The sequence below is a fragment of the Sceloporus occidentalis genome, unplaced genomic scaffold (assembly GCF_023333645.1).
Source record: "Sceloporus occidentalis isolate IW3139 unplaced genomic scaffold, rSceOcc1.0.p SCAF_13, whole genome shotgun sequence".
Classification (NCBI taxonomy): domain Eukaryota; kingdom Metazoa; phylum Chordata; class Lepidosauria; order Squamata; family Phrynosomatidae; genus Sceloporus; species Sceloporus occidentalis.
In genome coordinates, this window is record NW_028316993.1 from 6,783,762 (window position 1) to 6,811,289 (window position 27,528).

The 27,528-nt window shown below is 56.4% G+C and overlaps 4 protein-coding genes across 6 annotated transcripts; all 4 read left to right on the top strand.

The window, feature by feature from the left end:
• The first annotated feature begins 870 nt into the window (after window positions 1–870).
• LOC149304744 (guanylate-binding protein 3-like) lies at window positions 871–8,185 on the top strand. The gene is made up of 10 exons (XM_089479377.1): window positions 871–1,086; window positions 1,364–1,491; window positions 1,987–2,096; window positions 3,003–3,217; window positions 3,625–3,867; window positions 4,146–4,426; window positions 4,766–4,978; window positions 5,524–5,626; window positions 6,665–6,858; window positions 7,528–8,185. The coding sequence occupies exons 1-10, from the start codon at window positions 873–875 to the stop codon at window positions 7,762–7,764; spliced, it is 1,938 nt and encodes a 645-aa protein (XP_089335503.1). The 5' UTR covers window positions 871–872; the 3' UTR covers window positions 7,765–8,185.
• A 119-nt stretch (window positions 8,186–8,304) lies between these two features.
• On the top strand, window positions 8,305–16,838 carry LOC149304745 (guanylate-binding protein 1-like). 3 transcript variants are annotated; one of them, XM_089479379.1, is made up of 12 exons: window positions 8,305–8,391; window positions 9,265–9,373; window positions 9,983–10,197; window positions 10,585–10,712; window positions 11,206–11,315; window positions 11,615–11,814; window positions 12,032–12,274; window positions 12,679–12,959; window positions 13,931–14,143; window positions 14,994–15,096; window positions 15,390–15,583; window positions 16,055–16,838. In XM_089479379.1, the coding sequence occupies exons 3-12, from the start codon at window positions 10,002–10,004 to the stop codon at window positions 16,322–16,324; spliced, it is 1,938 nt and encodes a 645-aa protein (XP_089335505.1). In that variant the 5' UTR covers window positions 8,305–8,391; window positions 9,265–9,373; window positions 9,983–10,001; the 3' UTR covers window positions 16,325–16,838. The 3 variants fall into 3 exon arrangements, with proteins under 3 accessions (XP_089335505.1, XP_089335506.1, XP_089335504.1); XM_089479378.1 differs by lacking the exon at window positions 8,305–8,391 and adding an exon at window positions 8,824–8,898; XM_089479380.1 differs by lacking the exons at window positions 8,305–8,391; window positions 15,390–15,583 and adding an exon at window positions 8,823–8,898 and having other exon boundaries at window positions 16,055–16,267.
• A 670-nt stretch (window positions 16,839–17,508) lies between these two features.
• LOC149304746 (adenosine receptor A1-like) lies at window positions 17,509–19,143 on the top strand. The gene is made up of 2 exons (XM_089479110.1): window positions 17,509–18,061; window positions 18,354–19,143. The coding sequence occupies exons 1-2, from the start codon at window positions 17,736–17,738 to the stop codon at window positions 19,141–19,143; spliced, it is 1,116 nt and encodes a 371-aa protein (XP_089335236.1). The 5' UTR covers window positions 17,509–17,735.
• A 2,838-nt stretch (window positions 19,144–21,981) lies between these two features.
• On the top strand, window positions 21,982–26,697 carry LOC149304747 (small ribosomal subunit protein eS19). The gene is made up of 6 exons (XM_089478886.1): window positions 21,982–22,090; window positions 22,557–22,627; window positions 24,174–24,274; window positions 25,452–25,635; window positions 26,211–26,265; window positions 26,631–26,697. The coding sequence occupies exons 2-6, from the start codon at window positions 22,557–22,559 to the stop codon at window positions 26,655–26,657; spliced, it is 438 nt and encodes a 145-aa protein (XP_089335012.1). The 5' UTR covers window positions 21,982–22,090; the 3' UTR covers window positions 26,658–26,697.
• Window positions 26,698–27,528: the final 831 nt, after the last annotated feature.

The window sequence follows — 27,528 nt, forward strand, 5'->3', positions numbered from 1 at the left end:
ACTGTGGAAAGGAGGCGCTTTAGCCCCCTTGAAGTGTGGTGCCTCCCTCTGAAGGTTAAGGTCGGCAGATTGGCAGGTGCCAGTCAGGAGACACAACAAGCCAGGTCCCCCATCCAGAAGACTTTATGGCTTGCTTGGCGCAGGGGGTTCCTAACAAAGTGGGCATCAGTCCTGGAGAGGGTTCCTTCCAGAAGGCAGGCGATAACACTTGCGTCTCGCATTCCCAAACAGGAGCTAGGCCTGGCTTTCCTAGAAGGCACACCTTTCTCTTGCGATGCCAGCCTCTTCTGCTGCGCCTCCACTTCGCTTCCTTCTTCTCGCTGCTGCTAGCTATTGTTACTGTTGTTATTGCGTGAACAGTGCCTTTCTTGGAGCCTGCCACGGAGTTTCGCGAGGCAGGAAGCTGCGGGGCTTCAGGGCTGGGCCTGGAAGCTGAAGAGCCCTTCGGGGGCTCTGGACGGGTCACACTCTCTCAGCCTCGGGGAGGCCAGGGCAACTCCCCTCGGAAGAGACCTGGCCAAGAGGAGCCTCCTTGGGGTCGCCATCCGTCCGAAGCGGGCCGTCTCTGCCTCTGGCGCCGCCTGGCTCCCTTCCGGGGCCCGGAGAGCCGGGGATGATGCTGCTGCTGTGCCCAGGGCGGCTCTGGGAGCCACGGACTAGGAGTCCCTCGGGGCCCGAGGTGGCCGTCCTGCCCTGCTCTGCCCCGGGAGCCCCTCCTCTGGCCCTGCTGCAGACCCCCTCCTCCCCCCTCTCCCTCCGGAGGCAACGCCCGGCCCTGGCGCTTTCGCTTTCCCTTTGGGGCTCGGAGGGAGGCTGCAGGAGAGAGCCCTGCCGCTTGGGTCCCTTCTGTCCCCCTGACCCTCTTCTTCTTCATGGCCTCCTCCTCCTCCTCCTCCTCCTCCGGCGGGGCCTGGATGCCGGGCCCGCTCTGCCTGGTGGAGAACCGAGGCCGGCGGCTGAGCGTCTGCCCCGAGGCCCTGGCGCTCCTGGCCGGCGTCCGGCAGCCGGTGGCCGTGGTGGCCGTGGTGGGCCTCTACCGGACCGGCAAGTCCTACCTGATGAACCGCCTGGCCGGGAAGAGGCGAGGTAGGCAGGCAGGCAGGCAGGGAGAGGGGCCTCTAAAGGGGGCCATGATGCTCAGGTCCCGAAAGCGGCTTCTGGCAGGTTGGGTCTCTGGGTCTAGCCTCCCTTCCATGCGAGCCCTTCCCTTCCCCTCGCCAGCCCCAGGGGAACTCCTTCAGGGGCAGCCTGCCTTCTCCGCTGCTGCCTTGGGAGAAGCCTGACTTGTGCCAGTCTGTAGTGTCAAGCACTTCTGCCATGAGAGCCTGCCCCACGGTGCCCCACGCAGCTCTTTCCGCCGTAGGTTTCTCGCTGGGCTCCACGGTGCAGTCCAAGACCAAAGGCATCTGGATCTGGTGCGTCCCTTACCCAGACAGGCCTGGCCAGACCCTGGTCCTGCTGGACACCGAGGGACTCGGGGACGTGGAAAAGGTGATTCGAACTCAACTCTGGCCAGAGGGTGGTGGCCCTTTGGTCTCCAAGGAGGGCTGTGGCCCAGAGACGTCACACAGGGCTTGGGGGGCAGGGTCCAAGGGCATCTCTTGGCATCTCCTTGGAAGGGGCTCCTGTGTGGCCAAAGTCATGGCACCCTGCTTCCCGCCGGGGAGGACCCTGGTCCGGAAGGAGGGGCTCCGCTTGGGCCCTCTGCCTGCGGACGCTTCCCAGACAGAGGCCACGCTGCCAGGAGTGACCCGTGTGAGGGACCCATAACTGGCCTCACGTGAACATCAGCCTTGCAGGAAGGGCCCCTGGGCGGCAGAAGGCCTTGGCTCCTTCCTCCAAAAGGTCCCCCATGTCGGTCCTGTGCAAACATGGCTGAGTTTATTTGTATACGCGGCCTCACAGCCATCACCCTCAGGGCAGAGGAGAGGGCAGACATGACCCCGCTCCCTTCCTTCCTTCCTTCCTTCCTTCCTTCCTCTTCAGGGCGACACACAGAACGATGCCTGGATCTTTGCGCTGGCCGTGCTCCTCAGCAGCACCCTGATCTACAACAGCATGGGCACCATCGACCAGAACGCCATGGATCAGCTCCAGTATCCTTCCTGAGCGGGTCTCCCTTCTGGCCCTGCCCTCCCCAGGGCCTGTGGCTCGGGGGCAGGGGGCCTGGCACATGGGGAAATGGCCCACGCTTGTGCATTGTGCCACGTTGGGCCTCAGGAGGGGCCCCAAGGAGGCCAAGGGCAAAGGGGGGCCCAGGCGAGCATTTTCAGGAGGATGCGGCCAGGAGCAGAGAGAGGCTGGCAGAAAGCCTCCTCTGACCCACCGCCCTCCGCAGAGAGAGATGGCTCTTTCCTCATGAAAAGGCGCTTGGAGGGAAGGGTGCCATGGGAGCCCTTGGCCCTGGGGGGGGGGGGGTCTCTTGCAGCTCTAGGACTCTATGGGCCAAATGGTGGGTCCATGAGGAAAGGGCATGGGGTCCAGGGTCCACTGTGTGGATGGGAAGGAGACCAGCTGAGATTGGGAACACAATGGCAGCATGAAGCAGAAGAGTTTTGCTATATAACCCATCGTAGATCTTCCTGAGGGATGAGGTTTTCAGACTCCCTCCAGGATTTTCTGGTGCCATCGTGTTCTGTGTTTATCCCCAGACAAAATGGACACACATGGCTGCAAGTGGAGGTAAGCCAGGCTGTGTAGTTTGTGCACCTGCATCCATTAAAGAAACATCGCTAGCATAGCATAAAATGTTTATAAGTTTGTTGATGGATCCCCAGAGACTTGTCTGCCCCACCGTGCGCCGTCTCTGGGAAAACCAGATCCCAAAAGCAGCCAAGATGCCAGGAATCTTATGGCTAGACAAGGCCATTTCAGGGAGTGCCGGGGGACTTTCCTACTTCTGAAAAGCAGCTTTTGTTGGTACTGGATCCTCATTCCGCCTCAATTTTTTCCTGGGGTGATTGGAGAGAGCGGGTCTCTTGATTCCTGAACCAGTCCCACAGCTACGTGACGGAGCTGACGGAGCGCATCAAAGCCAAGGCTGCGTCTGGGGGCAGCGGTGGCAGTGGCGAAGGGGGGCTGGAGGACACGGCGGAATACGTCCGCTTCTTCCCCACCTTCATCTGGGCCTTGAGGGATTTCACATTGCAGCTGGAGCTGAACGGGAGAACCATCACTGAGGACGAATACTTGGAAAATGCCCTGAAACTGAAGAAAGGTACCAGGGCCTAAATACCCCAAAGGCACAGTCAGATCCCACCTGATGTAGGAAGCTAAGCAGGGTCAGCCCTGGATAGTATTTGGAAGGGAGGCCACCAAGGAATGCCAAGTGCTGTAAGCTCTATTTCAGAGGAAGGAAATGGCAAATCCTCCTCTGAGGATTCCTTGCCTAAGAAAACCCTACAAAATTCAGGCGACTTGGATTAACTAACCGGGTGTCGGTGGGCTTGAAGGAGGAGCCGGTGGAACCCTTTGCCCCAAGACTGGGGTAACCTTGCAGCCAGTATGCCCCCCCAACTAAACCCCTCTGTTTTCTGTGCCTTCCCACCCATTGGTGCCTTGGCAAGGGAAGGGGCTCCCTTCGGACCCCGTGTCTGTTACCTGCCTCTGTCTCGTTCTGCCCAGGTGATGCTCCCGATGTCCGGCTCTTTAACTTGCCTCGCGAATGCATCCGCTTTTTCTTCCCCAACCGGAAGTGCTTCATCTTTGATCGTCCTACCAGTGGGAAGAACCTGCACCGGCTGGAGGAGATGACGGAGAGCGAGCTGGACCCTGAATTTGTGGAGCAAGCTAGCCAGTTCTGCCGCTATGTCTACTGGACGTCCAAGGAGAAGACTATCCCGGGGGGGCATGTTGTCACTGGCCACCGTGAGTCCCTCTGGTCCCCTTGTTCTTCCTCTGAAGAGGCGTCCTGTCAGCAGAAGGCCAGCAGGCAGTTCTCTTTGGCCAAGGCGCCTTCCTTTTGCTCCTTCTGCTTCCTTGCTAAGGCCAGGTCATTGGGTCCCAGTTGGGGACTGGGAAAGCAGTGGAGCTGGGAACCCATTCCTCCTCCCCAGGCTGGCTCTCCTAGGGACAGATCCTGGGTTTTACCCATGGCTCCACGCAAGCATGGGCTGACATGTCTTCTGACTGCTTTCTCCTTGCAGTGCTAGCAAAGCTGGTGGAGACCTACGTGGAGACCATCCAGAGCGGGAAGGTGCCTTGCATGGAGAGTGCGGTGCTGGCTTTGGCCGAGATCGAGAACACGGCTGCCGTGGGCGAGGCTGCTAGCTGCTACGTGGGGCTGATGGAGAATAAGCTGAAGCTGCCCACGGAGACCGTCCCAGAGCTGCTGGAGATCCACGCCGAATGTGAGAAGGAGGCCGTCCGGACGTTCATGGCGCGTGCCTTCAAGGATGACAAACGCCATTTCCAGGCAAAGCTCATGGTAGGTCCCATCACGAGGTGAGGACATAAACCAGCTGCATGTATGTTCTGGGGGAGAGGGGTGGCCTTGTGAGAAAGCTAGGCCTAGGGAAGCTCAGGCACCTGGCCAAAGGGAAGCCTTCCTTGGCCCTTCCTTCAGACTTTCCCTTGTAAATATTTCTGAATCCCAAAACAAGCAGGGCTTAATCACTTTGATGAAACAAAGGGGTTTCAGTCGGCACCAAGGCAGCTTCCGCTCTTGGCCCAGACCTTTTGAATGCCACAGAGGCGCTTTCTCCTCCTTGTTGAGAATCCCATTTGGTAGCGCCTTGGCTTTTAGCTCACGTATCTATTCTGCCAGAAATCCCTGGAGGACAAGAAGGAGGAATACTGCCAAAAGAATGAGCGGGAGTCCTCCAAGCGCTGCCAGGCTGTGCTGGCATCGCTCGCGGGAGAGTTGGAGGAGAAGGTCCGGATGGGGACTTACTCCAGGCCCAGTGGGCACAAGCGCTTCGTGGAAGACCTGAAGAAAATCGAAGATAGATACCGCCAGGAATCTAAGAAAGGAGTGATGGTAAGGAAGGGTTGGGGCGAGGGGCATGAAATTACCCAGGAATCTCCTCCTCATTCTGGGCCAGATGAGTGGAGAAGGATGAAACTTACCTTTCAAGTGGTCAGCTGCAGGGCAGAGCTCTCAAGGAGTTCAAACAGAAAAACAAACATGCCAGCAGCAGACACATACAACAGCAAAGATTTCTTAGGATTCAGAGCTGGAAACACGTTTTTAATGACAAACTGTGGGTCTTGATGGAGGAATAAGCGTGCAGCAGCTGAGGTGTTTGAGAACCAGAGTTGGGGTTCAGGTGCTGTAGTTTCCCTGTGTATTTGCACTGGGAATTCTGGGTTCTGGGGAGATATGTGTGTCTTGACAGTCTACGGGTGGAAAACACGTGGGGCCCCATGGGGCTCCCAGACCCATGTTCCAGCTGCCACCGGAGCCAGCCCATTTCTTCTGAGAGGCACTGGCTTTCCAAGGAGACCCCTGCTCCAGGGGAGTCTTCCCAGGAGACCCCTCCTCGCAGCCAGCCTACCTGCATGAGCTCTGCTTCCTCCATCCAGGCAGAGGTGGCCCTGCAGCAGTTCCTGAAGGGCAAGGAGAGTATCAGCAGAACCATCCTCCAAAGCGACGAAGCCCTCACAGAGAAAGAGAAGGAAAGGGCAGGTGAGACGGAGGCCAGGGAGGCAGCAGGAGGGGGGCAGGAGAAGTAGGATCAGGAGGGTGAGCTGTGCTTTTGGCCAGGAAAGGCCCTGGGCCCATCCCTCCTTTGCTGGGACTGCTCTGCTTGCACCCAGCAAGAGCCATTGGGAGCAAGGGCCTGGTGATCCATCCCCCAAAATGTAGCCGGAGGAAGTGGCTTGCTGTTTTCTGCTCCTTGGCACAGTGCTGCCCCATTCAATGTTTCAGAAAGCAAAAGCAAAAGCCAGAGGAATGGTCCTGAGGTCAGATTACATATATTTTCCTTTCCCTGGACATGTTCTCATTTCCAGAGCTACCATTTCTAGAGGGGGTATTTTAAGTCAGAGTTATCAGTGGTTTGAAGTAGTCTATTGGTAAATGTGTCTCCTTGTTAACTTTTCAAAATGCAGTAACCCTCATTTAATCCCATACCAGAAATGGAGGGCTAAGCCAGAGAGCGGATGAGGCAGGAGGCTGTACCAGGAGCCAAAGGAAGCCAGGAATGTCTGGTCTGGGCAGCTGCAACTCCTGAGAGCTTATACAGGCCTGCAACTGCCATCAGCCACTTAGGGCAGCCTAGCCAGTGGCAGAGCATGCTGGGAGTTGCATTTCAACAACCTCAGGAGTGCACAGATCGCTTCAACTGAGAGGAATGACTGCTCCTCTCCTGCTCTTAGCCATGGCCACCTGCTCAGCCCACCCTCGCCATGTATCTCCCAGCTTTTCTCTGCCCAAAGATAGGGCTGCGCCCTTGGGATATGTAGAGATAGGCGGGGTATTATTATTGTTGTTGTTGTTATTGGCCTGGGAGCCTTAAAGGAGGCCAAGCGGCTGGGCTGCCTCCTATCGCCTCTCAGCTCCTTCCAGCAGTCAGAGGGATGCCTTGCGTGGCAACCTGGGTGCAACGGGCAGACATTCACATTGGGCTAATGTTCCTAAAGGCCTTCTTTCCCTTTCCCCCTTGCATTATTATTATTATTATTATTATTATTATTATTATTATATTGCACCCCTTCTGGGCAGAGGCCCAGGCCCAAGTGGAGGCGGCCCAGCGGGAGCAGGAGGTCCAGAGGCAGAGGCAGGCTGAGCTGGAGCAGAAGCTGCAGGACCAGCAGCGGAGCTACGAGATGAACATGCGGCAGCTGGAGGAGAAGGTGGCCAGAGAACGGGACCAGCTGCTGGAGGAGCAGAAGATGATGCTGGAGAGCAAGCTGGCGGTAAGCAGCACAGGCCCTCTGTGGCCCTTGGGGCAAAGAGCCTTCCTCGGCCTTCTCTCCCCTCGCCTGGCAGGGCTCCCTGGGTTTGGGCCTCCTCAGTTTGCTTCTGTGAAATGGGTGTTGGAGCAGGAATGGGGAACTGGAAAGGGTGGCTTTGCCTTTTGGCACTCTCTGCTCTCCAGGCTCCTTTCCATCCCATCTCCCTCCTTTGCTCTCTGCAGAAGGGGCCCCATGTGACTCACTGGAACAGCCATTGCATCCATGGGGGAGTCCCTGCTCTTGCAGGGGCCATTTTGCAAGAGTGTGCCTGGCTTCTCCCATCGGCCTCCACATCCTCCTCAGCAGAAAGGGGGTGAGGGGAGCCAGAGACCCCGCAATGGTGGCCTGCTACTCTGGGGCTGGGGCCTCCTTGTGGCACAGCTGCCAGCATGGCCGGGGGGGGCATGGGACCCCAGCCCCTGAATTGCAGCCATGGAGGGAGGGTGGGAGAGGGGTCTCGCTTTAGCCCCCGTCCAGGCCTTTGCTCTTCCCAGAGTCCCACCACTTGCACCATCTCCGCTTTGATTGAGAGTTCCTGCATGGCAGGGGGTTGGACTGGATCAGGGCCCTTGTGGTCTCTTCCAACTCTACGATTCTATGATCTCTGACTCTCTCTCTGGCTTCCTCCAGGAGCAACAGGCGATGCTGAAGGGGGGCTTCGCGAAGGAGGCTGGGCGGCTGAGGGAGGAGATCCAGCACCTGCAGCAGGAGAACAAGAACATGCAGAAGCCCTCCTGGATATCCACCCTCGTTGGGGTGCTGGCGGATGCTGCCTCCCTTTTCCTACCAGGCTTCGCTGGCAGAGCCCTTGGGGTTGTGTCGAACTTGCTCAGGCGCCACATGGGATCAGGGCCTCCCCTCCTCTAGACGCAGCTTCCTCTTTGGGCCCCTGGGGCTTCAGGCAGGAAGTGAGGCAAGTTTCCAGGAAAGAGGAGGAACAGAGAAGCAGCTGCTGGCCTTTACAGTATTAGCAGCCCATGATCCAATGTGGGTGATGGGCTCTTTGCCCTTTCTCTCATTGCTGTGGTGGGTCTCCAGAGAGCTTTGGAGGCCGCTTGGAAGCAGAGGCCGGATGGCATCTGTCCCAGGGGTGCTTTGGGGTGTCTTCCTTCCTGGCAGAACCGGGGTCGGACTGGATGGCCCTCGGGTCCCTTCCTACTCTTGGATCCTGCCATTCCTATAGATCTGCCTGTCTGAACACTGAGCGTAAACTTTGGCTTTGGGTTGTGCATTTTCTGAACACGCCTTGTATGCTTGCCTTTCGCTAAATAAAAGCCATCTTGCACAAGCACCTTGTGAAATCCTTGGTGTGTTCACATTTGTGTGGGCTCTGTGTGTGTGTGTGTGTGTGTGTGTGTTGGGGGGAATAAAACCGCCTCCTTCATTGTGGCATTCGATGGTGTGAGAGGGAGGAGGGCCACCGATGTCCAGCCATGAAGTCTGCGGGGCCCTCTGGCCTGGGGCAGGGTGCCACTTGCGGTGGGCACATCTCGGGTGGGTGCTCCTTGGGGCCCAGAACTAAGGGCTCCCCAAACCAACCCCGGAATGAGACGTCTGCCTCGGGAGCCTGGCGGCCTTGCCTTGCCCTCCTCCTCCTCCTCGCCCAAGGCTGCCATTGCTCCCGAGCCCCCCGTGCCCTCTTCGGGCCAAAGGAGGGCTGCCCACACGAAGGAAAGGAAGGGCGCCCCTGGCAGGCCTCTGGGCACAGGGGGCATCTTGCCCATCCGAGGGAGGCCCGGGGGTCTCCGGGCGGGGAAGAGCTCCCTCCGGCAGCTGGGCTGAGTCCTTGCGGGGGAAAGCCTTGGGTTGGAGGGAGGAGGAGAGGCAGCAGGCAGCCCAGCCCCGGCCGGTTCCCGTAAAGAGAGAAGCCCCTTTGCCGGGAAAAGGGGGGCAGCCAGGAGGAGGGAGACTAGTCCGGAGGCTTTCGCTTTGCCTTTCGCTTTGGCTTCGCCTTCGGACTGAGCGGGGCTTCCCTCCGGCGCCTCTCCCGCGATCGTTCCGGTAGGAGACCCCAAAAGGGGGCAGGAAGGGAGGGAGGGCTGCTGGGGATGATGGGAGCGGGCGTCCCCACCTGCAGCCCCATGGGGCTTCCTTCTTTAGGCAAGCATTAGCTGTCTGTACAGCGCTAGAGAAATAAACTCCTCATCCCCCTCCCTGCCCAGAGGGGCTTTTGCCGGTTCTTCTTCCTCTGAAACAGCGCCTGGGATTTCCTGGCGGTCGGTCGGTCGGTCGGTTTCCCATCCGAGTGATAACCAGGGCTGAGCCTGCTTAGCTTCCAAGGCCAGGAGGGATCTGCTGCTGGGGCCTTGAGGCAAAGCCCTTCCCCTTCCCAGCTTTGAAGCAAGAGATCTTTCCTTTCCTTCGCAGGTAGTTCCCCTCCATTTGGAAGTGAGCCTCACCCCAAAGGAGGACCTCCCTCTGGACAACTGGACCTTCTGCCCAGGGACTGACTGACTGACCGACTGACTGGGCTCCGGTAGGCCTCCCTCCGGCCAAAATCCCTCCCTCACTTTCAGCTCAAAGACCTGGCTGAGAGTCCACCAGCCGCAGCCTTTGAAAAGCAGGGAAGCAGGTGTGCTGCGTCCTCCATCGACCGGACAGACAGATGGTCTCCCTCTCTGGACCTCCTTCCCGGCCAAAGCTTTTGGGCCCAGGGTCGCTGTGGGTCTCGGAGTGACGCTGCCCGAGGGCATTGGGGGCACTCAAATGGCTGCCAGCCGGGCACGAGGGGAGGGGTGCTTTTACATTGCCTCCCAAGCAACCTGGGCTGCAGAACCGGCCCTTGAAATGGGAATGGGGGGCATGCCACAGTCCTCCACGTCGCTCCCCCATTGGCCCCATGGTGGCCCTCTGTGCCATTGCCAGGCGCCAGGAGAGCAAGCTGTCCATGGGCATCTACTCTGCCTTCCAGAGATACCCAGAATCCACCACCTGAGGCAACCCTTGCTCTTCCAATACTAGGACCCCCCAAATGAGATGCCAAAGTTATCCCCATTTCCATCTTCCACAAACACAAACTCCGTGGACCTCGCTTGAACCGCTGTGATCCCAGCCTTTCCATCCATTTGGCTCTTTCCTCCCACAGGCCACCTGTCTTTTCCAAAATGGCTTCTAAGGATGTGCTCATGGCCGGCCCTCTCTGCCTCATTGAGAACCAACCGGACGGGGAGCTGGTGGTGCAAGAGGAGGCCGCGGGGCTCCTGGCCCAGATCCGCCAACCGGTGGTGGTGGTGGCCATCGTGGGGCTGTACCGGACAGGCAAATCCTACCTCATGAACCGGCTGGCCGGCAAGAGGAAAGGTGAGAAGCTGCCCACGGTCTTCCTGACCCACATGTGTAGGGGAGTGTGTGCACAGAGCAGGGGAGTGCCAAACCAAAGAGCAAAGGGCAGTCCCTGCCCCAAAGACCTTATGGTTTGCCCGGGAGGAGGGAGCAGGGGAGGGGCAAGAATATGGGGGGGGTCATCCTGAGCAAATGCTTCCTTTGATGTTACACTTTGCTCCACTTGCTGGTGGAGCGAAGGTGCTTAGCCAGTTGAGAAGGCCTGCAGGCTGATCCTGCATGGGCATGTATGCTCAGAAGCAGGGCAGTCAAAGGCAGCTTGAGATGTCCCGGGACCCAGACGTTTCTTCCTAGGAACTGGGGTCTCTCGCTGTCCCTTCTCCTTCCCTCTCTCTCTCTCTGTAGGTTTCTGCCTGGGTGCAACAGTGCAGGGGATGACCAAAGGCATCTGGATGTGGTGCCTCCCGCACCCCCAAAGGGCTGACTGCACGCTGGTGCTGCTGGACACAGAGGGCTTGGGGGATGTTGGGAAGGTGAGTGGAGGGGGGACAACCAAGAGATGCCAGGCAAGCCTTGTGGCCAGGGGTACTGCTCTGGTGGCTGTGGTCTTTGTGCCACGGGTCTCCCGGGCCTGTTTGATGAGTGTACTATCTTCTGTGCCGGCTCGGATTTTCAGGACAGCTGGCTCTTTCCTCTGCCTGGCACCAGATTCTGCTAGAAGCCTTTGAGGCAGATGCAAGCCCCCAAATGAAACCAGAGCAGGCGGCATGTACTTGCTGGGCACTTGCATGCAAAGGCTGGCAGCGCAGAGTCCTTGCCAAGAAAGGTCTGTCAGATGCAGGCTGGGCACAACATGATGTGGGTCCATTCCAGTCCTCCCACAGCCAAGGGGGCAGAGGGGGCATCTCCAGGGCGGCTGGCTTTGCAACTTCCGGTCCCAGAGAGACGCTTCGAGCAGACACAGAAGCAACGGTGGGTAAGATGGAGGCAGGAAGATGGTTTCTAAAATGGCCGCTTCTCTTCCAGGGAGACACGCAGAATGATGCCTGGATCTTTGCTTTGTCCATTCTCCTCAGCAGCACCCTGGTCTACAACAGCATGGGCACCATCGACCAGAACACCCTGGAGAAACTCCAGTATCCTTCCCAGGGGCAAGGCGGGAGAGAGAGGGGCTCAGATGGAGGACTTGGAACTGAGCTGGGCAGCTGCCCTCGGAGGATGAGCTTGGGCCTGGATTAGAGATGGCGGCAAGGCTTAAGCCTACCTTGCCACAAAGCCAGGCCTAAGCCATGACTGTGAAGTGTGGTCAGGGAACTGCTCTTGGCATACGCTCAGAGGCCATCTTGTTGCCACTAGCCATCCCAGAAGTAAACACACAGCCCTGGGAATGCTTTATAGGAGGAGCCTTGTGGCCCTTTTCCTTAGCAGCCCCCAGATACGTCACTGAGCTGACCAAAAAAATTAGGACAAAGTCTTCCATGAAGCCCCTCCGGGAGGAAGAGAACGCTTCGGAATTTGTCCGCTTTTTCCCAGCCTTCATCTGGGCCGTGCGGGATTTCACGCTGGAACTGGAGATAGACGGGCGCCTGGTCAGCGACGATGAATACCTGGAGAACGCCCTGAAACTGCAGAAAGGTGGCTGCGGATAGACAGCAAGGCCAGGGGTGTGCTGGGGGTTGGGGCGGCACATGAGATGTGGGCAACAGGTGCACCCTGAAGGGGGCAGTGTGCTCTGCGCATGCTCAGGAATGTCTTGTTGCCCCACATTCAAAGATGAGCTGCCATGGAGACCTGAATGTTCTAAAATACAAATGAAATCCTCTTTGCTGGAATACCTGTTCTTCTTCTGTAGGTGACACAGAACAGATTAAAAAATGCAACATGCCCCGGTTGTGCATCCGCCAGTTCTTCCCTTCCCGGAAATGTTTCACTTTTGACCGGCCAGCAAGCAAGAAGAATTTGCGTTGGCTGGAGGAACTGGAAGACGACGACTTGGAGGAAGAGTTCCTCAAACCCATGGCCCGTTTCTGCCAACACATCTGGAAGACCTCCAAACTGAAGACAGTCCCCGGGGGCCAGGCTGTGACTGGAGCAAGTAAGGAGGTTTGGGGCTGGGGTCTGGAGGCCTCTTTGGCCGGACAGGGGCTGGGACTCGTCCTGGCGGCAACCTTCAGTCTTCTTCAATGCTGGTCAGTTACCCCTGATGCATTTTGTTCAGAGATAGCCCTGGCAAGGTAATTAAAATTTATTTACTTATTTGTTTACTGGATTCATACTCCACCTTTCTCCCCAAATGGGGACTTGGAACCTCGTTCCCCAGTTCTTAATATAAATCTGCAGACCTACGCAGAGTGCAGCCTGGGCTGCCTTGCTGATCTGGCCGGCCCCTTCTGTCGCTTTTGGAGGAAAGAAGGGGCATTCCCTTGCAGCATGGGAGCGCTGGCCAAAGCACGCCTTCCCGTGCCAAAGCCGACGCCTCACCAGGCCTCCTCCTTTCAGTGCTGGCAAACCTGGCAAAGATCTATGTGGGCACCATCAACAGCGGCCAGGTGCCCTGCCTGGAGAACGCGGTCCTGGCCCTGGCGGAGATTGAGAATGCTGCTGCCATGCGCGAAGCCCTTTCCCGTTACGAGGAGCAGGTGGGGAAGCGAGTGAAGCTGCCCACTTGCACCATGGAGGAGCTTTTGGGGGTGCACGCCGAATGCGAGAGGGAGGCCACTGGGCTGTTCCTGGCCCGTGCCTTTGGGGTCAACATCAATGAGTTCCAGGAGGCGCTTGAGGTAGGTGCTCCCTGGTGGCCCATCAGCCCCAGGCTCAGGAGACTATTGGGCGGGGTGCCCTGGCCCTTTGCCTGGCTTCCATTCCTCTGGTCTGTTTACAAGGATACCAGGCACCTGTTGTGGGCATGCCAGATCCGGAGCAATCTGCTTTGCCCACTGGGTAGGAAATGCCCAGAGCTGCAGGAAGGGCAGCTGCTTTCAGCCACGTTCCCTCCTGCCTCAGCTGGGCTGGAGACACTGAAAGCTGGGCCTGGCCTGCCCTGGAGAGGCAAAGGGCTGCCACCACACTTTGTGTGCATTCAGCAGTCCTCCAGCAATACCATGCGACAGACCAGTTATAAAAAGAGAGCAGACTGGACAAAGATGGGGCCTGGGGAGGCAGAGGGAAAGTCCACAATGTGTTTAAAAAGAATCTTCAGTTTGCATGAGGAAACGAGAATTCAGGTATTGTTCCCAAACAAAGGGCCAAAGTGACGGAGGAAATGTGTTCTGGAGCCAGCTCACCTCCGCTGGGAATTGGCCTCTCCCATCCGACAGAAAGTCCCTTCCCATCCGCCAGCCCTTTCCGGCCCCTTGGACTGAGAGCCAGCCCAGGCAGGAGGAGCAGGAAAGCGGCCGTGAGTCTGGGCCAAGTGAGCTGTTCTGGACATGAAGACCCAGATGGCCACAGGACAGATGCAGGCCTCCCAGCAGATTGGTTGCTTAAACTCAGACATGTTCCTTGGAAGCTGAGAAAAGATGGAGTTGCCAAGATTAAATTGGGCAAAATTTTAGAAATAGGGCTGGTATGGGGTCATACCCCTCAGTGGCAGTTGCTGTGTGTTTTGTGGGATGCCATAATAGTTCAGTCAGTCTCAAACGGAGTCTGCAGGCCAGGTAAGGCCAGACTGTTATGTCCAGTCCTTGCACAGCACACTTTGTAGGGTACGCACGGTGTTTGCATTGGCATCTGTTTTGTATTCTTTTGGCAGGAGGAGCTGAAGCGGAGGAAGGAGGAGCTCTGCAAGAGGAACGAACAGGTCTCCTTCGTCCGCTGCTCTGCTGCGCTGCAGGATCTCTCCCAGGAGCTGGAAGAAGGGATCCACCTGGGCCTCTTCTCAGTGCCTGGGGGCTACAGGCAGTTTCTGGAGAAACGGCGTGAAATCGAGGAAAAATACCGCTTGCTGCCTGGCAAAGGCATTCAGGTAGGCAGCAGCCTTGAGGTCTCTCTGGCCCACAAAGGAGCAGGATCCTGGTGGGAGTGGGACCCCACAGACCCTGCCTGCAATGATCTGGAAGGAAGTCCCATGTGAGCAGTGTGGCTCAGTGGTCTGAGCATGGGATCAGAGTTCAGATCTCTCCGCTCAGCCACAGAAACCCACTGGCTGATGTAGGGTGAGTCACTCTCTCAGCCTCAGAGGAAGGCAAAGGCAACCCCCCCCCCCCCCCGAACAAATCTTGCCAAGAAAACCCTGGGATAGGGTCACTTTACAGTCGGTGACCTTACCAAGACTGTGTATTGCCACTTATAATAATCTGAATCCCCAAAGTCAGGATTTCTGTCTCCAGACTGCCCCCCCCCCCCAACGGCATTTCCACCTTCTGACGTTCACGCCATTTGTTAGTTTCTAAGCTCCTCTTTGCAGAGTCCAACACCCACATTCCTTTCCCACTGACAGAAAGGAGATTTGTGGGAAGGACTTGCGTGAACATAGAGCTGTAGTCGAAAAGGGTCGTAGGAGAGACTGCACCTTTGCAGGCAAAGAGTCAGAGACTAATGAATTTCTCAGGGCTTTTGCCAAAGTACAGTTACCTCTGAATGCAAGCTGCAAGGGAATTCCTGGGGAGGAGAGAGGGCCGCCATTTTGCCCGGACGTTTTCCCTGGGTGCCCGCCTTGCGGGAAATAGCATGCTAGACTAGATGGACTACCGTGCTCTGCTTTACTTTCCAATATTTAGGGGCCACCTTTCCATATTAAGTCCTGGTATGCAGCCTCCTTTGTTTTCCCCTCCTTTTGCTTAAACTGGCCACCTTTGTTCCTCATCACTTTCCAGGCTGACAAGGCTCTTGAAGACTTCCTGAAGTCCAAGGAGACGGTGGCAAGATCTATCCTGCAGACGGACAAAGCACTGAGCAACAAGGAGAAGGAGGTTGAAGGTACGGATGTGGCCAAGCAGACCTTGACATCACAGAGGCTAAATACTGCACTTCAAAAGCAACCCGAAACTTAAGGGGGGGGGGGGGACTTAAAGATTTTTTTTTGTAATGGTTGCCTACCTGGCATCAGTGTGGGCAACCTGATGAATATGTTCAAGGGTAGGGCTCCATGTTCTGGATGCCACCACGGAGCAGTCATTGCTGCTGGAAGGCAAGGCCGAAGATCGTGCCCCCGGCTTGCTCTCCTGGTGCCAAGCCACGTATGCCAAGTCTCTTTCTCCTCTGGACAACAGCCCAGCGGGCGCAAGCAGAAGCCGCCCAGATGCAGCAGAAGCTGCTGGAGCAGGACCAGGCCAGGCTGAGGCAGATGGTGGAGGACCAGGAGCGGAGCCACGAGGAGCAGCTCCAGCGGCTAGGAGACAAGATGGAGGCAGAGAAGAGGAGAATGAAGGAGGAGACCGACCGGATGATGCAGCATAAGCTGGAGGTAAGGAGAACTCAGCACAGCTTCTGGCCCTCCATCTCTTGTGGGCATTGACCCTCTTGCCAAGATGGCACCTCACAGCAGGTGCCCTCCACCCTTTGGCAGCCCAGTCTGGCGCCCAGAAGGCCACCTTTGGTTCATGCACTCAGCAGCATCCCCCTAAATGGCTTCTCACCAGTCCTGGGGCTCCTGAGACGTCCTTGCCCTCTCATCCTCCGCAGCATGATGTTGCAGCCATGAGATACCTAGATGTCTGTTTGGTTTTATGGAAGTTGAGAGTTCAGCCAGTTGCCCACATGGGATGCCTTAGTATTTCTTGCATGGCTTGTGCACACAAATGGAATTGTTCTCACTGCTTGACCGCAAATGGAGCATCTGTACCAAATGGGCCTTCTGGTCTGTTTCCATCCTGTGTCTGTTTTGTTGCCTCCCGTCCCCATTGATCTCCCCCTGCTTACTCCTTATCTTTTCCAGGAACAAAAGAAGCTGCTGGAGGAAGGGTTTTATCAGAAGGCCAAAGAGATGGAAGGGGAAATCCATCGCCTCAAGGAAGAAAAGGAGAGCAATTCTTCTGCGCTGTGGAGGGGCACCATTGAAACCGTGCTCCCACAGCTGGCATCTCTGGGATCACAGTTTCTGCAGTACCGCATGTTTTCCAAACTCACAACCTCTGGAAACCCAAGGAATGCCTCTGGTGCTGCCAGTGCACCAGAACATCCCAGCAGTGCCAAGTCAACCAAGTAGCTCCGGGTGGGGAGGGATTGGGGCCTTGCACTCCCGCACTTGTCTGTATTCTCCAACGTCTCCAAATAAAGCAGATCAGATTAGAAGTGTAGCTATCTCTTTGGCTTCCAACCAGGACAAAGATGAACGTTGGAAAGAATCCCATTGGCAGTACACTCTTTCGTAACCTGAGATGCTTTGGCAGATCATAAATGAAACAGCTCTGTGGATGAGCCCATAAGATTTAAGCCCATGAGATCCTGGTACTTGTCCCAGTATTTGAGTGGCTCAGGCCCCCCTTTTCCCATGTTTGCCTTCTCCTAGTTTGGCTTCCTCTCCCCCTCCAAATGGTTTGCAACCATCTTTCTTGGAAGCAGAATACAATATGGAAAGAAAACTACCTGGTTTTTAACTGCATAACTTGTTCAGGCTGTTGGAGGGCACTTGCAGAGTTGCTTGACAATGCTGCTTTGGAATCAAATGTGATGTATTTTGTGCCTGTTGTTGGCCTAATAAAAAAGGTATTATCACAAAACAGACTTGGGTTTTCTTTTCTGATCAATTTGGCACTACCTCTGCCGCTTTTCTCTGGAAGGAAGACGCCTTCAGCCACGCCACTCTCTCCTGGGCACATACTGGGCACTGGTTGGTCATATGTTCATTTTGGGACTGCTGGGGTCTGTCTAAGGGTAATTTATACGCCTTTTGTTAAGTGGGGCAATGGGACGAAGGCGGAGGACCTCGCGGTCCAAGGGGGGGAGTTAGCTGAGACTGCTGACATGGAAGAAGCTGGTGTGGCTTCCAGGGAAGCAGCAAAGGGGGCAGAGGGCACTCCAGCTAGATTCAACACCCAGCTCCACTCCCTCCACTATTCCTCCCTGGCCCTAGTAGCTCCTGGGCAAATACATGCTCAAGCTGCTCCCACCAGAATCTGCTGGTCAACACAAACACTTCAAGTAAAAACCTCCCACTTGCAGCCCGTCCACCTCCAGAACATGGATGCCTTCTGTACTGGCTCTGTGGATATTCCATACTTGTCAACCGTGAGAGAATTTTCACTGGAAAGTGTATTTGCAGAAAGGGGGCTGGCATCACCCGCCTCCACTGCCCTCCAGCGCTAGGCTCTGGCATCGACCGCTTTGTCCTCCTCATCTGCCTCTGAGGCCCAGTCCAGAAGGCCAAACACGCCAATCCGCAGAGAGGGCACCTCCGCAGCTGATCAGCAAACAGAGCAGGGTTTGTTTATTGCGCCGGCGATGGGGGCCAGGCAGCCCTGGGACCGGCAGGTGGGGCAGAAGATACCAGACAGGAGACACAGAAACCTCTGAAGGTGCCCCTGGTGCTCTGTTCAGAGCCAAGGAAGCCCCTTGCAGCCCCTGGGTCCACCCTGGAGGGCTCTGGCTCCCTGGACGCCAGAGAGTAAGCATTCCCCATGGATGTGTACTTTGGTTTCGTGGTTCTTGAGGGCATCCTGGCCGTGGCCATAATCTCCACCAACCTCCTGGTCTGTGCCACGGTCTACCTGCACAAGGAGCTGAGGAACGTCACCAACTACCTGATCGTGTGCCTAGCGGTGGCCGACTTGGCTGTGGGTACCCTGGCAGTGCCCTTCTCGGTGGTTCTGAGCATGGAGTACGTCCTCTGCTTCTACACCTGCCTCTTCCTCGCCTGCTTTGCGCTGGTCACCACCCAGTTCTCCATCCTCCTCCTCCTGGTCATCGCCATCAATGCCCACTTGAGGATCAAGCTGCCCAACAGGTAAGCCCAAGGCGCTATCTTCTGAACCAAATGTGTGATGTATGTGTGTGTGAGAGAGGGCTCTATGGGGTGGGGGCAGAGAGAGCAACCTTGGACTTCACTTCCCATGAGCCCCAGAGGCAACTGGCCCAGCAGCCAGGGCTTAAGAGCAAAGGGAAGGCAGGGATGCCCATCCTTGGATCATCACCTGCCTCCATGCTGTGGGCATCCCAGGGGCAAAGCGATGAGCAATGGAGGGGCTCCTCCTAAGACCAAACTCACATGGGCCTGGCGGGCATCTTTCCTTGGGCAGCTACGCCATCCATGTGAAGACCAGATGGATGATGGTCACCGTGGTCATCTGCTGGATGCTGTCGCTCTTGATCGGCCTCTCGCCAATGATGGGCTGGAACCGCCTCCAGAACTACATGGAGACCGCCAACAAGACGCTGGCGGTCAGCTTCTCTTCCGAGAAGGCTGCATTTGTCATTGTAGGCCATGACATCCCCTACGGAGACTTCCTCCCCCAAGTCCTTCCAGGCCGACAGAATTTCAGCGACAGTGAAATCCACAGTGGACACCTGGGCCGCTGCTCCTTTACCTCTATTTTCAGCCCCGAGTACCTGGTCTTCTTCATCTCCTTGACCTGCACCTTGCTCCCGCTGGGTACCATGCTGGGCATCTACGTTGACCTCTTCCGGGTGGTCCGCAGCCACTTCCAGTCCCAGGCCCTTTGGCCAGTCAAGAGGAAGGAACTACAAATGGCCCGCACCCTCTTCCTCCTGACGGGCATCTTCTGCCTCTGCTGGATGCCGCTGCATGTCACGTACTGCGTCCAGCTGCTGTGCCCCAGCTGCCAGCGTTACGAGTCCCTGGACCGCCTGGCCGTGCTGCTCTCCCACCTGAATTCCTTGGCCAATCCGCTGGTATACGCCTTGAGGAAGAGGGACTTTGGGCTGGCCCTCCGGTCAGTGGTCCTCCGTCATGTCCTGCACTGGCCCAGGCTGAAGGCTGGCTGCTGCCCCAGCCCCAAAGTCCACCCACAGCCCGAAGCCAGGCAACACCAGCTCCCGCACATGGTGAAGGACGGCGGTGAACATTGACAGCAGTGGGTCCGACTGAGGCCCACTGGGACGCAAGACACAGCGATCCACATAGGGTCAGACTGGGGCCTGCAGAGAATGAATGGAAGAACGGAAGCCAGAAGGAATGGCAAAAGGAGCTCCTCCCAAACGGTCTCAAGAGGACCGAATATGCTCAGGAGCTGCAGAATGTTGACTGAAGAAAGAAAAACAGACACACTCTCTCTCTCTCCTTTCTTCTCCTTCTTTCTTCCTCATGCTTTCACTATTTTTCTTTTCTTTTTACAGGGCAGCTTAGAGATGTTTTAGTGGGAGATGATCTTCAGCTTGCCTTCTCCCACAACCTGTTATCAGCCACCCTTTGTCCATGTATTCTTCCTCCTAACATCATAGGTCTTTTCTGTCCCTTGGATCAAAACAGGACAACATTAGATGTAAGAACATTAGATGTTCCTATGACAAAAATGGCAGCCAAGCCTCAACCGCCTTTGGGGCTCTAGCTCTGCCTAAACTCTCATTCTTTGCATTAGGAAATAAAGCACACGTGTCAAAAAGCAAAGTATCTAAAGTCAAGAATATTGGGTCCAATGTCACTGCCTGAATACAAGATGAACTGCCTCAAAATTTTTAGGTATGCAGTCTAGCAATCTCTCCAGAAAGAGCAGGACCTGGAGGCATAGGGCTGAATATGGGGTGCCCTTGGAGCCCAACTGCCCTTAGCACGCTCCCCCTGGCCCCCCACTTGCCTTCTTGCCTTGGGCCTGAGTCACACTCTTCCCAGGAGAAGGCGGCAAGGGACAGGGCAGCTGCTGCGTTTTCTCCTTACTCTAGAGGAGCATAGTAAACTGGCAACGGCAGCAATGAAGAGGAGGAGCTGCCCAGGGGCATTGCGTGCCTGTGTGAGAGAGAAGGATTGCTGTGGGCCATGGGCTCCCTGTGATGCTGAAGGAGCCGGAGGAGCCAGAAGACTCTGGTCCTTCCGGAATGGTCTGGGGAAAGAGGTTCTTGTCAGGCACGGCTTGCCATAAAAAGAACTAGAAAAGCAGAAAGACTTCAAAAGACAGACTGGTGCAGCATATTATCCAAGGTAAAAGGAACGGGGAAGAGCCTTTTAGCTGAGAAACCTTAAAGGAGGGCTTGGATGTTTGCAACAGATATCCTTGTTTAGAGCTAGCAGAATAGCCACAAGGATGTCCAGCTTTCAGGGAGAAAGAGAGGAGAAGGGTGAGGGAAGGGCTGCTGCTCAGCGCATGGGAGCAACGCAGGCGCAGGGGCCTTATTCTCCTTGGTCCCCAGCCGCCCTCCGTCCCTCCGCCCTTCTGCCCTTCCTTCCCCTCTGTCTGGGCTCAGCTTTGTCTGCCTTTGGGTGCCGCCAGCTAAGTGCAAGAGAAAGAGACACACTTAAGACAGCAACAGGAAAACCACTTCCACCCACCAAGCAATTATTGGAAACCAGGGAGCAGAGCTGCGCCATGCTATTGAATCTTGTGGCATTAAAGCACATCATGGGCATCAGCGAATGTCGATCCACCCATTATTTACACAAGGGCTGTGGCTTGGCCCTGGGTATTTTTAGAACCTTAAATAAGCCAATGAAATCGATCCTGCTTAAAACGCAGCAGCGCAATAAACCTCACTCTTCTCTTTTGGGAAGGCAGAGAGAAGAGGCCCACAGGAGGAGGAGCAGCTGCCTGAGACAGGAGGCTGCTTTTGGCTCCGGCCTCCGCTTTGGAGAGACAGAGGCTGAGGAGGGCCTTGTAAGGAGGCCCAACAAGCCCTGGCCCATAGCTGCCTCACAGGCGCTGGGATGCTTTGCCTCTCTCCTTCCGTCTCCTGCAGCTGCCCACAGTAAGGATGGCGGCCCGATTGTGCCAGGGCTGGGCCTGGAGGCGCTGGACCGCCGTCCCCAGCAGCGGAGCCCCTTGGTCTATCAAGCCAAGGGGGCTGGCCCTCTCCTCTCTTGCCTGGTTCATGCTGGGGGACCAGCAGCAGCCCGAGAAGGCCTTTCTCTGGCCAAAGGCCAGCGTGTCCCTCCTCGGTCCTCCCTTCCTCGGCTCCCCGCGCCCTCCTCCTTCTCCCTCCCGGTCTGTGCGGCCCTCAAGCAGAGCCCCTGCCCCGCCGCAGGCCAAGGCCCGTCCGTCCTCCTCCATAGACTCTGGAGACTGCCTCCGTCCGAAAGACTCAGGCCTCTGCCTGGTGAGCGAATGAGGGGCTTCCCAAAAGGAGAAAGCGACCGGGGAAGAGGCCGAGGAAGTCAGGGAAGGGCAGACGGGATGGAAGCAGGAGGCCTGGCCCGGGTCAGGGAAGAGGAAGGCCGCGCAGCCCTTGGAAAGCAAGAGCCCAGGGAGGCTGCAGCGAGACAAGTGTCCAAAGGGCGAAGGGAGGGAGGGAAGGAAGGCTGCCAGGAACAGAGTCTCCTCCTCCTCCGCGGGGACGAGGGAGGCAGCCAGGCTCCTGGGAACAAGGGGCAGCCAAGACCGAAGCCAAGAGAGGCCCCAGGGAGCCTCTCTCTCCTCCATTGGCAGAGGCCTCCCTCGGAAGCTAAGCAGGGCCGGCCCTGGATGGCCCCCGGATGGGCTCCGCGCCAGGGAACGCCTTCCTTCCTCGCCAGGGAAGCACCCGCCTGCTTCTCCCATCATGCCTTGTTGGGCCAGGCGCCGCGCGGCCCCACTTCCGCCCTTCCGAGGGCAAAGGCTTCCAAGGCTCCTCCTCCTCCGTCGCTGCGCCGGAAGTGCGCTCAGCGGAGGCGGCTCCTCCTCCTCCTCCTCGTCCCCCCCCCCTGGGCGCCCGGGATTGGCCAGCCCTCCGCCTGGCGGCTCGTGATTGGCCAGCGGAGTCTCGCGAGGCCCTTGCGCCCTGTGAGTAGCGGGCGAGCGGCCCCGTGCCCTTTCTTTCCCTCGCCGGGACCGACGAGGAAGGAGCTCCGCCAGAGCGAGGAGTACAAGAAGCAGCAGCATCAGGGGACGCGGTGGGTCGGCCGGGAAGGAGGCAGCCAGGCAGGGGAGGAAGGAAGGCAGGCCGGCAGGCCGGCAGGCCAGACCCGGGCGGCTGGCGGAGGAGCAGGCCTCTCCCTCGCTGCCAGGCGGGGCGCCACGCGGGGACCCTTCGCTGGGTCTGCCGAGGGGCTCCTGCCGGAGGGGAACCGCGTGGCGGGAAGGAACAGACTCTCCGCTTGAAAGCCGCTCCGAAGTGGCAGCCAGGGCAGGCGCCGCTAGTTCGGAAGGCAGGAGAGCCTTGGGCCCTCTTTGCCCGGCGGGAGGCATGGAGGGCGGGGCGCCGGAGGAGGGAGGGCGGGTGAGTGAGTGGCGGAAGCAGCAGCAGCAGCCGCCGCCGCCGGGGCAGGCCTTTCTCTCTGCCGGCGCCCCGAGGGTCCCTTGCTTGAGCCCTTGGGCCGGAGAGGGCCTGCTGACTGGCCTCTGCCTTGCCCTCTGCAGATGCCTGGAGTCACGGTGAAAGACGTCAACCAGCAGGAGTTCGTCCGCGCCCTGGCTGCCTTCCTGAAGAAGTAAGTCAGTCCCTGCAGCCTCAAAGGAGGCCTTTGCGGGCCCCAGGAAGGAGCAGGAGGAGGAGGAGGAGGAGAGGGCCCTGCTCCCTGCCTTCGCTCTGTGGCCTTAAAGGCCTGCCTTTGCTCCTTCCCCAGCAAAGATGGCCAGAACCCCACGCAAACAATGCCACGCAAGGCCGCCTGCAGCAAGAGAGGGCGGCTGCCGCTCCGGTCCTTGTCTCCGGAGGGGCACTGGGTCCAGGGCCAGGCTCCGCTGCCCAGCGCAGCGTCTGAGGCTGTGCCCAGCCCTGGCTCCTCCTGGGGAAGGAGCGTGCTTTGGCCCTTGCAGTCCCCGGAGGAGGAGGCTGCCCTCCTGCCCACATCCCCTTCCGCAGGCAGCCGCTTGCTGCTCAGCGCAGAAACCTTAGGCACAGCTCTTCTCTTATTGCAGCCGATACTTGTTTATATTGTTGCAAGAGGAAGCCAATGCCTATTACAGGGAATGTTCCAGTAAAGACTGGGCTGGATCTCCCCAGTTACCTGCTTCAGCCCTTGGGATGTCAGGGAGCCAGGATGGGAGATGAGGGGTTTGTTCCTATACACTTCGCTGGGCCTTTCCCTAGCTGCAAATGTAGCTGCAGCTGTCCCTCTTTCCCTCCGGCTTTTCTGTGATTGCGTCGCCTTCTGCCAGGTTGGCCTCCTTCTAACTGCCTTGGGCAGAAGGTGTGTTTGGAGGCCTGGGCAGAGTTTTGACCCCAGTGGAGCTAAGCGGCAAGCTTTGCCTGGAGCTCTTCCGCTGATTTACAGAATCCAGGAGTCAGCTTGTTTTAATATTTGGAAGAATATATGGAGGCTGGAGCAAGGTTGCTTTTCCCCTGCTCCAGAGAATAAGACCTGGAACCACGGATGCAAGCTGCAGGAGAAGAGATCCCACCTCAGCCTCAGGAGGAGCGTTAGGGCATGGCTGGATGGCCCTCTGTCCCAGGGAGGCTTTTGGGTGCTGTGCTCCTGAATGGCAGAAGAAGAGGGCTGGACTAGGCAGCTCCTGCGAGGGTCCCTTTCAGCTCCAGGATGCTGTCATTCTGGGACCTTTTGCCCAGGAAAGCAATGCTGTGTGAGAGACAGAGGGCAAAAGCGTGTGTACAGTACCCTAACATCCAACATCCACAGAACAGCCATCCCTTTATTAGGGCAACCAAAATGCACAAAATACATAATGCAGGCTCGCATTTTGGTTTGCTCAGTAAAGGCATACACTTGTTCCTCCACATTTGCTAGGGCTAGGAGCACAGGACCCCTGTAAATGTGGAGAAACCTCAAAGTCGACCAAAGAGTTGCACTGGAGAACCCAGATATTCCTAGAGGGAACGTATTCATACAATCCATGAATAATCAAAGCCGCAAATGAGGAGGGACGTGTGCAGTTGCTTTGGGGATTGTGGATCTTATTGTACTTTCTTACACGGCCAACACAGCTGCCTCTGAACCTCTGCTGCCAGTAGCACAAGTAGAATTCCCTTTTCTCCTGTGCATGGCAGTAAAACTGTCCTTTGAATTGCTCCTGCAGGTCAGGCAAGCTGAAAGTCCCAGAATGGGTGGACACCGTCAAGCTGGCCAAACACAAAGAGCTGGCTCCATACGACGAGAACTGGTTCTACACCAGAGCGGGTAAGGAATGCCACGGAAGCATCGTGCCATTTGTAGCCATAAGAATTGCCTCTGTATTGCCTCTCAGGCCCCAGGGCCCCTCAGGCAACATACAAACATGGGAGTGTATGAGTTCCTGTTTAATTTTCTAAAAATGCATGGGGTTTTCTTAGCCGGGGTTTATTTGGGGGAGATCTTGCCACGGCCAGTGATACTCAACCGAGAAGTGTGTGTGTGTGTGGGGGGGTCCCTTTCCCAGGCAAAGCATCCACTCTGCAGCCACTGAGCTATTTGGCCCTTTTTCCTGGTTTGCTTTCGTTCAGCAGTTCTAAAAACTGCAGAAATTTAGCATAGGATTTGGGTAGGCTATAAGCACAGTGTTTTGTGAGTGTGGTGTATTATTTCAAACCACTAAGGAATAACCGTGATGAAGTAAGAGAAAAGAGGAAGCTTTGAACAGACATTAATGAACAAGGTGCCGTTTCCTAAATGTTCGTGGCCTGAGCTGTTTGTCGTTCTCTGCCTTCTGTTACACTTGTGGCAACCTTATCAGAGAGGAAGCAGGTGGGGCTCTATCAAGGCAACTCTGGGTCTGTGGAAAGTGCTCCCTCCTGAATGCGCTCTTGCAGCACCCTGCCGTCCCGTTCTAGGCGCAAATGGAGGATTGAAAGGCCATTTTTGCTCTCAAGCTATCTTGACAGTGGGATATGCTGCTGTTTCTCTGGCGCTGACATGCTTTCATCTAGGTGGAGGCTTGCAGCCCTTGGTGGGTCTTACTAGTAATTTTCCCCACTACTGCTAGCTCTTTTCAGTGGATTCCTTCATTAATGGGAGTCGTCCATTCATGTGTGCAGTCAGCCAAGTGAAAGCCAGGAGCTCAGAAATGTTGGCTCCAGCAGCCTTCATTGAGTGCAAGAGGGACTGTTGTGCACCACTCCAGGCGTGCTGGATATCAGAAGCTGTGCATTCCCAGCTCTTAATGCAGCACTGCTCACTTGCATAGTTTATTCCTGTGAGTGAAGCAGTCACACAGACTGTGGCAGCAACTCCTTTTTGAGTCCTGTGATTTCTGACAACGGTCCTCTGGAGTGCTTGGGAAACTGGCCTTGCTTCTGCACCTTCTCTGGGGCACTTGGGCTCCCGTGCCTCTGCTGACATCTCCAAGCAGAAGCCTCAAGCCTCTTTCTTTTCTTTGCAGCATCCACAGCTCGCCACCTGTATCTCCGTGGAGGGGCCGGCGTGGGCTCCATGACAAAGATCTATGGAGGCCGCCAACGTAATGGTGTGATGCCCAGCCACTTCAGCCGAGGCTCCAAGAGCGTGGCCAGGAGGGTCCTCCAGGCTTTGGAGGGACTCAAGATGGTCGAGAAAGACCAGGATGGGTGAGCCTCTCACAGATGGGAGGAAGAGGAAGTCAGTGTGGCATAACTTGGGTGGGAGAAAAGCCCAGAGGGTAGTGTGGGCAGCCTCCCACACCTGGCAGAACCTAATTGTGAATTGCTTACAAACTCCACCTTTGACATAACCATGGGACCAGACCCATGTGTCTGAACTTGCTAATAGATAATAAAGGTAACACAGACCTGAGGCTCAGTTGTGGGGCAGGAGTGGAAGAAGCAGAACCAGAGCCTGGGAAAGAGGGCTTTATGGAGCTCAGCTGCTGGAACTCTCTAGCCAGAGTGGCAGTCCTGGGAGTTGCAGTCTGAACTCTGAGCAGGACAGGGCCAAGGCTTCAGGCAAGAGGTCAGCTGGTGGCTCTTGGCAGTTGAATGCTGGGACAGAGGCCTCCTTGTCCAAAGGCTTCAAGGAAGAAGGACCAGCATCTCCTCATCAGCTAGGTTAACATTCCCCAAAGGCTTCTCTATTCTTCACAGCAGAGCCTCTGGGAAGCACTTGAGCATGGTCTGTAGTAGCAAGAGAGCTGATTCTTAAAAGATGCCAATCTGCTTTCTTTCAGAGGTCGCAAACTTACTCCTCAGGGACAGAGAGATCTGGACAGGATTGCCGGACAGGTAATGGCATTGCATAAGGACAGTTTCTACAGTAGTTTGAACAGAGTGGACATGTCAAGTCTTTAGCAACACCAATGGGATTCCTTGGCCCCCTTAAGAGGGCAGCCTTGTAGATTTCAACTTTCTCAGCAAATATTTCTTTCGGCAACCCAGGCTGGGAGTCTGTGTGTCTGTGCCAAAGCACCACAAAATGCCTCTCAGCACCTTGAGGGGCTCATTTGCAGGTTTCTTTCTTTGCCAGCGTCCAGCCTGGCCTGCGGGTACCTCCAGCAGTGTGCCTGCGTTCTTCATGGAGGTGGGCTAAGTGTACACTTCCACTTGCCTGCTCATATCTCTCAGACAGACCGTCCTTTTTTCTCTTTTAGGTGGCAGCTGCAAGCAAGAAGCATTAAACTTCTTTTCAGTTTAAAAATAAAGCTGTTTATTTACTGATACAGTGTGGTCTCCCTTTCCTTCAAGGCTCACTCTCATCTCACTTTGCTCCTCCCTAAGCTCCAGTTCATTAGTAGCACTGTAGCCTTTGCCATCTTTCTCTGACTTCTCTGTGTAGCCATGAGGGCCGGAAGCTCAGAAATGGAAAGTGTAGGATGGACACTTGAGGCCAGCTGCTGTTTTTCTGCTTATGTCGGATGCATCAAGGGGAGCCTGCCTCTCCCCACAGGCCATTCTGTCTCCCCAGTTCACACCCTGAATTTGGACTGGGATTAAAATATTGCTTCCGATTTATAAGGGACAGTTTTGTAGGCTAAAAAAAGCTACACGTTGTATCAGGATGGCCAGTGGGCCCCCCTCGGATGCTTTGGCCACTTCAAGCATGTTTTTCCCTTTGGGCTCTTCCAAATTGGGGGGATGCTCCTGCTCATGGTCCCCATTTGGGGCGGAGGGCACAGTGAGTCGCACACTTTGGTGCTTCCCTGCTTCTGTTCTCCATGGATCACTCCAGCAGTAGGCAGGATGACTGCCAAAGGTCTTGGAAGCATTGTCTTCCTAATGACAAGAGTCTGTGGCACTTCATTCATTCATTCAGATTAGCTGCAGTGTTTAATTAGCAGATTAGCAAACTAAAGCTCTACTTGATTGGAGGTCAGCCTTAATTAGAGAGGGCCAGTTGTAAAGGGCTAGGACTGCTGCTCAGGGTGGACTTGTGATTTCTTGGTGCTGTTTGGGTCCCGATGCATTAGTGCAACAAGGCCTGCCAAATATAAAGTGTGAGTTCTTATGCTTTCAGTAGTACCATGAAAGGGGAGCTATACAGTATTACCA

Bases quoted from the DNA above. Each gene is read 5' to 3' on its own strand.
- LOC149304745 (XM_089479379.1), top strand. From the start codon at position 10,002: ATGGCTTCTAAGGATGTGCTCATGGCCGGCCCTCTCTGCCTCATTGAG. The intron at 12,960-13,930 runs GTAGGTGCTCCC...TTCTTTTGGCAG, and splicing joins AGTTCCAGGAGGCGCTTGAG to GAGGAGCTGAAGCGGAGGAA. The intron at 14,144-14,993 runs GTAGGCAGCAGC...ATCACTTTCCAG, and splicing joins TGCCTGGCAAAGGCATTCAG to GCTGACAAGGCTCTTGAAGA.
- LOC149304746 (XM_089479110.1), top strand. From the start codon at position 17,736: ATGGATGTGTACTTTGGTTTCGTGGTTCTTGAGGGCATCCTGGCCGTG. The intron at 18,062-18,353 runs GTAAGCCCAAGG...TTCCTTGGGCAG, and splicing joins AGGATCAAGCTGCCCAACAG to CTACGCCATCCATGTGAAGA.
- LOC149304744 (XM_089479377.1), top strand. From the start codon at position 873: ATGGCCTCCTCCTCCTCCTCCTCCTCCTCCGGCGGGGCCTGGATGCCG. The intron at 4,979-5,523 runs GTAAGGAAGGGT...TCCTCCATCCAG, and splicing joins AATCTAAGAAAGGAGTGATG to GCAGAGGTGGCCCTGCAGCA. The intron at 6,859-7,527 runs GTAAGCAGCACA...GGCTTCCTCCAG, and splicing joins TGCTGGAGAGCAAGCTGGCG to GAGCAACAGGCGATGCTGAA.
- LOC149304747 (XM_089478886.1), top strand. From the start codon at position 22,557: ATGCCTGGAGTCACGGTGAAAGACGTCAACCAGCAGGAGTTCGTCCGC. The intron at 25,636-26,210 runs GTGAGCCTCTCA...GCTTTCTTTCAG, and splicing joins GTCGAGAAAGACCAGGATGG to AGGTCGCAAACTTACTCCTC. The intron at 26,266-26,630 runs GTAATGGCATTG...TTTCTCTTTTAG, and splicing joins TGGACAGGATTGCCGGACAG to GTGGCAGCTGCAAGCAAGAA.